Source organism: Vombatus ursinus, unplaced genomic scaffold (assembly GCF_900497805.2).
Source record: "Vombatus ursinus unplaced genomic scaffold, bare-nosed wombat genome assembly UNPS02005459.1, whole genome shotgun sequence".
NCBI lineage: Eukaryota > Metazoa > Chordata > Mammalia > Diprotodontia > Vombatidae > Vombatus > Vombatus ursinus.
In genome coordinates this window covers 10590535-10603326 of record NW_020945237.1, presented here as the reverse complement: position 1 = coordinate 10603326, position 12792 = coordinate 10590535, and the positions used below count along the sequence as shown (strand labels likewise).

The 12792-nt window shown below is 35.9% G+C and overlaps 1 protein-coding gene across 1 annotated transcript in view; it reads right to left on the bottom strand.

The window, feature by feature from the left end:
• MALRD1 (MAM and LDL receptor class A domain containing 1) overlaps positions 1-12792 on the bottom strand; it is an 832608-nt gene that overhangs the window by 637624 nt on the left and 182192 nt on the right. Inside the window, 1 exon segment of the mRNA XM_027847861.1 lies at positions 754-906. Within this exon segment, the coding sequence (XP_027703662.1) occupies positions 754-906 (153 nt within the window).

The following is a 12792-nucleotide window of genomic DNA, read 5'->3' as shown; positions in this document are numbered from 1 at the left end:
TAGGCTAGCCTATACAACACCAAATGGGCAATAATTTTTCTTTAACCAACACATCTTGTTTTTTTAAATACTTAATGGCTCACAGAATCTGTCTGAAGGGTGTGCTCTAACTCATAGACCATCTAGTCCAATCCATTTATTTTTTTTTAATGCTGCTCTACATTGTCGAACAGATGGTCATCCACCCTTGGCTTCCAGACTTCCAATGAGGAGAAAACCTACTCCCTAAGAAAGCCACTCAGTCCTGCTTTGGGACAACTCTAATGTAGGAAGTTTTCCTTGACAGCAAATCAAACTTTGCTTCTACTGACTCTAATTCTGTACTCTGAATCTAAACATAACAAACCTAAACCATCTTCAAATTCTTGGATGCAACTACATGTGTCCCCATCTTGTCTCCTCTGACCTAAACACCTCTCTTTTCTTCAATTGATTCTTTTTGATGTGAATCTAGGGTTTCCTCACCCTCTCTGTAGATTCCAATGCAGACTTGACTCAAGCTTTGTCCACAAAATGCCAAAGCAAGTACTAAGCTTAACCAGTTCAATCCAAATAAACTTTCAACTCATTTTTTTAGGGTGGGGGGGAGTATTGTTCAACACGTGCCATGGACAAAATCCTTTTGGTTGACTTTTTCCCCTTTCTTTTAGTTGTTGTAGTATCAGAATAGATAAAATTTAAACCAGCTCTTCCTTAACATCATGACTGAGAAACTGTAAGACTTTCCAATAACCATGTCTTTTTGCTTCTTACCTTGAGATTCATTATAAGTATGATCTTGAGCTGGGGCCTGTTGTTGAAAATCTATGGAAAGGGTACTGCTGGAATTTCGGACCCAGTCAAAATTATCCCCACTATATGCTTCATACCAACCACAGCTGTCTATTTCAAAGTCACACATGGGAGCTGAAAAACAAACACATATTTCATCCTGCGTTTCTCTCTGTACAAATTGGTCAAGTTTTCAGTAAATGTGATGGGCTTCTGTAACTCCCTTTTCCTCTGGGAATGAACCTTTTCTTACACATTACCAAGGATCTTCTACTTGAATATCAAATGAGATAGTATTTGTAAAAAAAAAAAAAACCTAACAAACAAAAAAGCAATTAACACAATGCCTGACACATAGTAAGAGCTATAAAAATATTTTTCCCTTCCCCTTCTCTTCCCTAATTTCTCCCAGAACAAAGCTCCGGTCCAAGAAGCAATGAGACAGTAACTTGCTCCTGCTATCCAGGGTATTTAGACAAAGGAAATGGGATAATCCCTGATAATATCCTATGATTATGTGGGATATCAACCTGAGTTGATACTCCAAATGATTTCTCCTTAAGAATTAATATTTTTATAGCATTTTATGTTTCTGGAAGCATTTTACATCTATTAACCTATCTGAGTCTCTTTTTTTTCCTTTTTTTCTTTTTCTTTTCATTTCTTTTTTTTTTTTTTTTAGGTAATTGGGGTTAAGTGACTTGCCCAGGGTCACACAGCTAAGTAAGTGTCAAGTGTTTGGTCTGAGGCCAGATTTGAACTCACGTCCTCCTGACTTCAGGGCCGGTACTCTATCCACTGTGCCACCTAGCTGCCCCACTGAGTCTCTTGATAACACTGTGTGGCAGGTACTATACTTATCATTTCACAAATTGTAAAATGGGGCTAAGAAAGTTAAACCTAAGAATCATCAGCAGAGAGATGATAATTTAATTCATAGGAAGCAATAAGATCAGCAAGTAAAATAGTCTAAAGGTAAAAGACAAGAGGACCCACAACATAGACCTGAGGGACATACGTGGTCAACGGGTTTGACTTGCATGAAGATCCAGTAAAGGTGGCAGTGAGACAGGTAAGAAAAGAACCAGGAAAGAAAGGTTATCATGAAAACCCAGAAGAAAAGAAGACAAGGATAAGAGAGTGACTGAGAGTATCAAAGGTTGAAGAGAGGTCACCAAGAAGGATGAGTAAAGAAAAAAGATAATTCAATTTTGCAATTAAGAGTTCACTGGAAGCTTTGTAAAGAGCAGTTTTCAGTTGAATGATAAGGTCAGAGTCCAGAAAGAAGAGAGTGAGAGGAAAGCAAATAAGTGCATTGATTGTATATGGTGTTCTCAAGGAGTTTAGCCACAAAATGGAAGAGAGATGTGGCATATGGGATAACAGCTAGCATGATACATTTTGTCAAGTGAAATTTTTAAGGATGGGAAAACATGACCATGTTTGTAGGCAGTAGAGAAACAGCTAGCAGAAAGGGAGAAATTGAAGATTAGTTTAAAAATAGTGATGAGAGAAAGAGAAACTGCAGGAAGAGATGGAATGGAAGGTAACACCTGCGCACATAGAGGGCCTTTGCCTTGGCAAAGAGCACGGCCATTTTTTTTAATATGAGATGAGTCATAATGTCCAAAGCACATAATGGCACATGGCATCTGATTGAAGTGGAATCAGATTTACATCCAAAAAGTTTGCCACTTAATAGCCACATGACTATAGTTAAATCACAATGAACCTATCTGAGCCTTTGTTTTCTCATCCCATCCTTAGTTTTCTCTATTTCCATAAAATAGGAATAGTAACATTTCTACTTCTTACCTCATGGGGTTATGACACAAGTCCTCTCTAAACTGTAAAGTGATACAGAAATGTGAACTTTTATGACAGTTCTTTAAATTGAGATTGAAAGAAATCTCTGAAGTGGTATTCCATGCATCCCCTTCTGTTTTCTTTCTTCTTTCTATTTTCAATCTTGGGAATGTTCTTAAAGCATATCTAGAATGTGGCTTGGGAACTGGATTTATGATTCTATTCTTAAGGTAACTGAGTTGTCATCAACTCTTAATATTAATCCACTGTTCATCAAAGAGTAGCTGCTAACTAAGCACACTTCCTAAATTCTATAAGGAGCACACAGAAATATATATATATAATATATATATATATACATATATATATGTATATGTGTGTATGTACGTATATATATTTAATAAATCAAAAAATAACCAAGAAACATAGCAAAAAAAAACAGTGAAAAACTCAAAAGCTGTAAACAGTATGTGGAAGTCATTAATATTGAACATGCCAAAAGACATACACTTCTGTGTGATCCCCAAAATGTTTAGATCAAATGATAGACAATGAAAGGATGTCCATGAGATTTTAAATTTTTTATATTTATATGTTACACATAATATATACATATGATGTATTTATAATATTTATAATGTCTATGGTAAAGAACACAGGTAAGAAATTAAGGAGCTATTGAGGAATAATACGGGAACTTCACATTTTCAGGAAAAAACAACTTCTACTTTGAGGTATTTGGGGAAAACATGCCAGGAACAATGATTGATTTACCATGGGTAGAAAATTAAAGAAATTCTAAAACAGATGGTTATATCAAGAAGAAAAAAATTTCTCTAAAAGAAAATTTCAACTAAATGGGTATGTGTCAAATCCTGTGTGACTGATGCTAAATTTAAAAGAAAGAAAATGTGGTGACACTTGTATTTAGATTAAAGAGTAAGGAATTCATTTAGTTGTACCCAAGACTTGCACCTAAATAGTATGAAGAACTTGAACATTTAATATGTTCAGTTGATTTTCTATAAAAGTTTACCCTTTTAGATAATTACTTTGTGCTTAATCCAAAATCAAGGAGTGGAAAATATGCCAACCACAAGGAAGATTAACTCCACAATGTTCAATTTTCATGTTAGAGTTTTTATGATATTTTATATTGGAAAAAGACTTTATAATCAATTTGTTCATTTTCTTCAAAAAATACTCAGCCATGATGTTGTTGTCACCCTGACAATCTAACATTGATTGAGTACTTCGCACATAACACTGTGAGTGTTTATTGTACACAGTTTCTATAACGTGATGAAAATATTTCCTTAATCTTAAGGAACTTACATTGTAACAGAGGAGAACAAATAAAATAGCAAAGTCCTAAGCTTAGCACATATCCATATAGACTGTCAACAATATAGAATTTTACATTTAATTGCTAAGTCTACTGGTTTACTTCTTTAGTCTTTTGTTAAATCCGTGATCTCTTCAGTGTGGACACTTCCTCCAATGGTGCAGTTCACAGCCCATTTGTTGTTCATGTTCATGTGCCCCCATAAATACTCTACCAGGAGCCCCCTCAATGTGCTGGGGTCTTTCCTCTATATTTCTTGACTCTGTTAAGGTATCCATGGAATACTTGGGTTTTCCATGAGTTGACCCTTTGCCTTCATTCCATGTCCTACCTTATCTCCTGTTCTGATCACACAATATTTCTCAGCTATCAGTTACAGTACTTTTCCTGAGCAATTTTACATTGGCAATATTCTGCAGGCTACTCATATCCATCTTACATTTGGAAAATTGTTCAGTGCTTTTAATGATGCCAGGCTTCTTTCTTAAGCAAGGCACCCTCTTTGTTTCTTTTTAATAATAATCCTTGCCTAGAAATATTGTAAGACTGGGAACATGGAATATCATAGTCTTGAAACAGTTCAAATTTCAGATTATCTAGCTTCTTAAAATGAACAACATAAAAATACACATAATTAGTGAAGGTATTATATTTACAAGTCACTTCAACTCTCAATGCCCCAGGCACTGAGCTACAAATTGCAAAGCAAATACCATTCCACATCCTCATTGAAAGTTACCTGTAATTGTGAATTCACAATTTTGAGTAATAACAATAACAACAATAATGAATATAAAATAGGTTGTGCTACATTGAATTTGTGGAGATATTTTCATCAACTAGAACTCCTGGACTGATGGAAGGAAGAAAGGAAGGAAGGAAGGAAGGAAGGAAAGAAGGAAGGAAGGAAATCAGAGGCTTCCTCCTCTGCCAAAGGCAATGGTAAGAAAGAAAAAATAACAGCCATTGTCCTCAAGGACCTTGGGGTAGGGGATGAGAGTGATACAACACAGATACAGGTAAATGAAAACAAGGTAATTTGATGAGGAAGCAAGCATTAGTAACTAGAGGAAATCAGAAAAGTCTTTATGAGAAGGAGACATTGGAGCTAAGGCATGAAAGAAAAATAATTGTAAGAGGAAAAAGAGAAGAAGGTACAATCCACTCTCCTCTCATTCTACTGTTTTGCATTTTAAAGCAATCACAGGGCAGAGCCAAGATGGTGGAGTAAAGGCAGGAACTTGCTTGAACTCTCCCAACTCCCCCTATAAGCAACATTAAAATAATGCCAAAAATGAATTCCGGAGTGGCAGCACCAGCCAAAGGAAGAGGTGAAACAATTTTCCAGGCCCAGGCTCAGCCAGAAAGTTTGGTTTCACTGGGGTAAGAGTGGAGCACAGTCCAACCCAGGCTGTTTCTGTACAGACTGTGTCCCAGCAAGCTAGCTAGCTAGGGTGACTAAATCTGCCATGACAGATTCCAGAGCTCTCAGCCCATAGAGGGTAAGGGAGTCAGACAACTGGTCAGAAGGAAAATATAAAGGAACTTTGCTGACAAAGGGTGCAAGTCTCTGTTGCATTTCCCATATGCAACCCTGGGTCATACTCCCAGGGTGAGGAGAAGCATTAGCACAATGGAGCATGCGACTACAAGGGAGAGGCAACAGTTCAGGGCAGAAATGAGTGCTCACAGACCAGAACACAGGCAGAGAGAGCAATAACCACACCTCTCCTTAGATCACATCACCTTGGAAAAACTGAGAACTTATAGGCCCCCAGAAACAGCAAAAATACTAATGCTTGAGACAGTGCCCCCTCCATCCTGAAAGTAGAACCAATTTTAACATGAATTTAAAGATCAAGAAATAGGCTGGGGAAAATGAACAAACAATAAAAGCAACAAAAAAGAACCTGACAATAGAGAGTTACTAAACTGACAGGGAAAATCAAAACATAAACTCAAAAGATGATAATTAAATCAAAGCAGCTACATGCAAAGCCTCAAAAGAAAATGTGAACTGGTCTCAAGCCCTGGAAGTACTCAAAAAGGATTTTAAAAATCAAATAAGAGGGAAAGAAGAAAAATTGGGGAAATACATGAGAGTAACTCAAGAAAATCATGAAAAAAAAAAGAATCAACAGATTGGTAAAGGAGGCACAAAAAAATGCTGAAGAAAATAATAACTTAAAAAACAGAATAGGCCAGATGGTAAAAGAGGCACACAAATCCACTGAAAAGAAGAACTCCTTATAAAGCAGAATTGTCCAAATGGGAAAAGTGGTATAAAAATTCACAGAAGAGAACTCCTTAAAAGTAGAATTGGTCAAGTAGGAAAGAAGATACAAAAGCTTACAAAAGAAAATAATTCTTAAAAATTAGAATTGGGCAGGTGGAAGCTAATGACTCTATGAGACATCAAGAAACAACAAAACAAAATCAAAAGAATGAAGAAAATCTGAACTATCTCATTGGAAAAACAACTGACCTGGAAAATAGATCAAGGAGAGATAATTTAAGAATTATTAGACTGCCTGAAAACCATGATTTAAAAAAAAAACAGCTTAGACATAATGTTTCAAGAAATTACCAAGGAAAATTGCCCTGTAATCCTAGAACCAGAGGATAAAAATAGGCATCAAAAGAATCAACTGATCACCTCCCAAAAATATCTCAAAATTAAAACTCCAAAAATATTGTAGCAAAATTCCAGAGCTCCCAGGTCAAAGAGAAAATATTACAAGCAGCCAGAAAGAAACAATTCAAATATGCAACCACAGTAAGGATAACATAAGATTTAACAGTTTCTACATAAAAGGACTGGAGAACTTGGAATATGATACTCTGAAGGACAAAGGAAATAGGATTACAACCAAGAATCACCTAGTCAATGACACTGAGTACAAACATTCAGGTGAAAAGAATTATAGAGGACTTTCATGCATTCCTGATGAAAAGACCAAAGCTGAATAGAAAATTTGACTCTCAAATACAAGACTCAAAAGAAACATAAAACAGTAAATAAGAAAAAGAAATCATAAGGGACTCAATAAGGTTAAATAAGGCTAAACTGTTTATATTCCTACACAGAAAGATGATATTTGTAACTTCTTAGAACTTTATCATTATGAGGGCAGTTAGAAGGAGTGTACATACATAAGAGGGAATGAGTGTGAGTTCACTATGATGGAATAATATCCAAAAAAAAATAAAATTAAAGAGAAACAGGGATGCACTGGGAGAAGGGGGAAGGGCAAAGTAGAATGGAGTAAATTATCTCACATAAAAGAGGCATGAAAGAGCTTTTAGAGTGGAAGAGAATTTTGGAAGGGTGGTAGGCAACATGAACATTACTTTAATTGGAATTGTCTCAAAGAGGGAATAAGTTAAACACTCAGTTGGGAATAGAAATCTCTTACCCTGTAGGGAAGTAGGTGTGGAGATTGGTAAGAAAAGTGGGGAACTGATAAAAGAGAGGATGGAACTGAGGAGGCAGAGGTCAGAAGCAAAACAGTTTTGAGGAAGGACAGAGTGAAAGGAAAAAGAGAAAAGGATGGATGGGGAGAGAGAGCAGGATAGAGGTAAATACACAGTAATCATAATTATGAATATGAATGGGATGAACTCACCCATAAAATAGAACTGGATAGCAGAGTGGATCAAAAAACAGAACCCTATAATGTGTTGTTTATAACAAACTTACTTAAAACAGAGAAACACACACAGAGTAAAAAAAAGGGGGGGCTAGAGCAGAATCAATTATGCTTCAGCTGAAGTTTAAAAAAAGCAGCAGTGCCAATCATGAGTTGAGACAAAGCAAAAGCAAAAATAGATCTAATTAAAAGAGATAAGCAGGGAAACTACATTTTGCTAAAAGGTACCATAAACAATGAAGTAATATCAATACTAAAGATATATGCACCAAATGGTATAACATCCAAAGTATGGAAAAGTAAATGAATTTCAAGAGGAAATAGTAAAATTAAACTAGTGGGGTACTTAAACTTTCCCCTCTCAGAACTAGATAAATCTAACCAAAAAATAAAGAAAGAAGTTAAGGAGGTAAATGGAATTTTAGAAAAGTTAGATATGATAGACATCTGGAGAAAACAGTTTTGGAATAGAAAGGAATGTGAATTTGTCTCAGTGGTAAATGGAACCTACATACAAATTAACAATGTATTAGGATATAAAAACCACACAAGCAAATGCAGAAAAGTAGATACATTATATGCATTGTTTTCAGACCATAATGCAATAAAGTTACATTCAATAAATGACCACCAAAATATAGATTAAAAATTAACTGGAAACTAAATAATCTAATTCTAAGAAATGAGTGGATTAAAGAATAGATCATAGAAACAATCAATAATTTCATTAAAGAGAATGACAACGAGACAATATACAAAATTAGTGGAATACAGCTAAAGAAGTACTTAGGGGGAAATTTATATTTTCTAAGCACCTATATCAATAAAACAGACAAAGAACAGATCCGCAAATTGGGCATGCAACTAACAAAAACTAGAAAAAGAACAAATTAAAAATCTCTAATTAAATACCAAATTGAAAATCCTGAAAATAAAAGGAGTGATTAATAAAACTGAAAGAAAATCATACTAATAAATAAAATTAGGAGCTGTTTTTATGAAAAAAAATAAGCTATTAGTTAATTTGATTTAAAAAAGAAAAAACCAAATTACAAGTATCAAAAATGAAAAGGGTGAATTCACCACCAATGAAGATGAAATTAAAGCAATTATTAGGAGCTATTTTGTTCAATTATAGACCAATAAATCTAACAATCTAAGTGAAATGGATAAATGTTTACAAAAATATAAATCACCCATATTAACAGAAGAGGAAATAGAATACTTAAATAACCCTTAGAAAAGACATCAATGAGTTTTCCAAGAAAAAAATCACCAGGACCAGATGGATTCACAAGCAAATTCTACTGAACATTGAAAGAAAAATTAATCCCAATACTATATAAACTATTTGGGTAAATAGGCAAAAAAAGGAGTCCTACCAAATTCCTTTATGACACAAATATGGGGCTGAAACCTAAACCATGAAGAGTAAAAACAGAGAAAGAAAACTATAGACCAATTTTCTTAATGAATACTAATGCACAAATTTAAATAAAACACTAGCATGGAGATTACAGCAATATATCACAAAAATCATACACAACAACAAGGTGAATTTATAGCAGAAGTGCAGGGCTGATTCAATATTAGGAAAACTATCAATGCAATTGACCATATCAATAGCAAAATCAACAGAAAAAATACAACTATCTCAACAGATGCAGAAAAGGCTATTGATAAAATATAATGCATTCCTATTAAACAACAACAACAACAACAACAATGCTAGAAAGCATAGGAATAAAAGGACTTTTCCTTAAAGTGATAAATAGTATCTATCTAAAAACAAGAGTTTGCCTTCTCAAGGAGGGTAAAGGGTAGTAAAGGAGATAATTTGAACTCAAACTTTTTAAAAAGTAATGTTAAAATCTTTTATACATTATTGAAAAAATAAGATATTTTAAGTAGAAAAATAAAGCAATCATAAAAAGAGGCTGTCTAGTCTCATGGACACATCTGTAATCCCATACTTGTCAAACAGAGACTAATGCTAATTAATGACTCAAGCTTTGGAGTTCTGAGCTATAGTAGGCTAAGCCCATTGGATTTTCCCACAAAGTTTTGCATTAATATGATGAGTCCTGGGGAGGTTAGCACTAGGTTGCCTATGTATGGTAAATCATCCCAGGTCAGTAATAGAGCAAATCAAAGCTACCATGAAGCTTTGATTGAGATCAGACCTGTGAGTAGTCCCAGCCCTTTCAGAGTGGTCAAAATAGAGAGACCGAGTCTTTATTTTTAAAAAGGTGGGGGTAGGGGAGAGAGGAATGTCATCTCCTTTTACCCTGTGAGTTAGTGTCTCATATGAGAGCAGCACCAAGATATGAAATATTCTTGTGTTATAATTTCCCCATGGGGGTGTAATTGGGATCCTTGTCATCATTTAACAAAAGGCCCTAATGGATGCACAACCCCTCTATCTTTGTGTATGTGAATTGGCTGGTGTCTGTAAAGTTTTTCTTGAGATATTTCTTAAAGCAGAAGAATTTTAAATATGCCTATGATGTTATCTTCAGGGGAATGGTGATTAAACAAAAAATTTTTGCACTATTATTTTTAAAAGCTGATTTAGAGAAGGAAGTAGAACATTGATCACAATTTTTAAAAATCTAAGTAGTGCGGGGGAGGAGCCAAGATGGTGGAATGAAAGCAGTGACTTGCTTGAACTCTCCCCCAAACAAACCCCTCCAAATACCTGTTAAAAATGGCTCTAAACAAATTCTAAGCAACAGAACCCACAAGAAGACAGAGTGAAACAAATTTCCAGCCTAAGACCACCTGAATGGTTGATCACAAAGGTATATCGCGCTGGGCTGGGACAGGAGCGCAGTTTGGCGTGGGTGCACAAACCTCAGAAAACCTGGAGCAGGCCTCAGAGGACTGAGTCGTGGGCACCTGTGGCAGTTTCCAGACTTCTCAATCCAAGAATGCCAAAGACAACTTAGAAGGTCAGTGGGAAAAGTCTATGACTGCGGTAACAGAAGAAGCTAGATCTCAGCCACAAGTCCCGTGCGCGGGCTGCAATTGCCTCCTGAGCTTCTGGCCCACAGACTGAGGGGGAATTGAGTAGCTGATCAGAGGAGGATTGCAGGAATCTCTTTGCCAGTGCTGAGGCAGGAATCTCTTGCTTTGCCCATGCTTGGATCTGGGTCGCAGTTCTGAGGGGCAGTCCTGTGGCGAGGAAGAGAGCTGGCATGGTGGAGCTTGTTGTGGCGGTGGAAAGGAAACACTTCGCCCCTTATCATACTATTCAAAAACTGAAAATTTTCAGGTCTCTAGAAGTACCTCTGAAAACAGCTGGACAAACCCCCAAAGCTTGGAACAGTACATTCTCCACATTGGAAGCAGACTTTTACTTTAGCAAAGAGTTTAAAACTCAAGTAATTGGCTGGGATCATAAGTAAGCAGCGCAAAAAGAGTCAGACTATATTATCTTAGTTTGGTGACAAAGAAGATCAAAACATACAACCAGAAGAAGACAACAAAGTTGATGCTCCTACATCCAAAGCCTCCAAGAAAAATATGAATCAGTACCAGGCCTTGGAAGAGCTCAAAAGGGATTTTGAGAAGCAAGTAAGAGAAGTAGAGGAAAAACTGGGAAGAGAAATGAGAGTGATGCAAGAAAATCATGAAAAACAAGTCAACAGCTTGATAAAGGAGACCCAAAAATATACTGAAGAAAATAATACCTTAAAAAATAGCCTAACCCGAATGGCAAAAGAGGTCCAAAAAGCCGATGAGCAGAAGAATGCCCTAAAAAGCAAAATTGGCCAAATGGAAAAGGAAGTCCAAAAGATTACTGAAGAAAATACTTCCTCAAAAATTAGAATAGAGCAATTGGAAGTTAGTGACTTTATGAAAAATCAAGACACTGTAAAAGAAATTCAAAAGAATGAAAAATTAGAAAATAATGTGAAATATCTCATTGGAAAAACAACTGACCTGGAAAATAGATCCAGAGAGAGAATTTAAAAATTATTGGACTATCTGAAAGCCATGATCAAAAAAAGAGCCTAGATATCATCTTTCAAGAAATTATCAAGGAAAACTGCCCTGATATTTTAGAACTAGAGGGCAAAATAGAAATTGAAAGAATCCACCAATCTCCTCCTGAAAGAGATCCCCAAAGGAAAACTCCTAGGAATGTTGTAGCCAAATTCCAGAGTTCCCAGGCCAAGGAGAAAATATTACAAGCAGCCAGAAGGAAACAATTCAAGTATTGTGGAAACACAATCAGGATAACACAAGATTTAGCAGCTTCTACATTAAGAGACCACAGGGCATGGAATATCATATTCCAGAGGGCAAAGGAGATAGGTTTACAACCAAGAATCATCTACCCAGCAAAACTGAGTATAATCCTTCAGGGGAAAAAAATGGTCATTCAGTGACATAAAGGACTTTCAAATATTCTTGATGGAAAGACCAGAGCTGGATAGAAAATTTGGCTTTCAAATACAAGACTCAAGTGGAACATGAAGAGGTAAACAGGAAAGAGAAATCATAAGAGACTTATTAAGGTTGAACTGTTTACATTCCTGCATGGAAAGATATTTGTAACTCATGAGACCTTTGTCAGTATTAGGGTAGTTGGAGGGGAAAAAAAATGTGTATGTATATAGATAGATAGATAGATAGATAGATAGATAGATAGATAGATAGATAGATAGATAGATAGATAGAGGGCACAGGGTGAGTTGAAGATGAAGGGGTCATATCTGGAGAATAAAATTAAGGGGTGAGAGAGGATTATACTAGAAGAAGGACAAAGGGAGAGGTAGAACAGGGAAAACCATCTCACAAAAAAAAAAGCAGAAATGTAAAGGCTCTTACAATGGAGGGGAAACAGGGAAGGTGAGAGGGAATGAGTGAATCATATTCTCATAGGATTTGACTTAAGGAGGAAATAACATACACACTCAATTGGGTATGGAAATCTGTCTTACACTACAGGAAAATAAGGGGAGAAGGGGACAAGAGAGCAGGGGAATGATAGAGAGAGGGAAGATTAGTAAAGGGGTTAATCAGAAGCAAACACTTCTGAGGAGGGACAGGGTCAAAAGAAAGAATAGAATAAATGGGTGGGTGGGATAGAATTAAGGGAAATAGAGTTAGTTTTTCACAGCATATCTACTATGGAAGTGTTTTGCATGATTTCACATGTATAACCTATATTGATTTGCTTGCCTTTTCAATGAGGGTGGGTGGAGAGGGAGG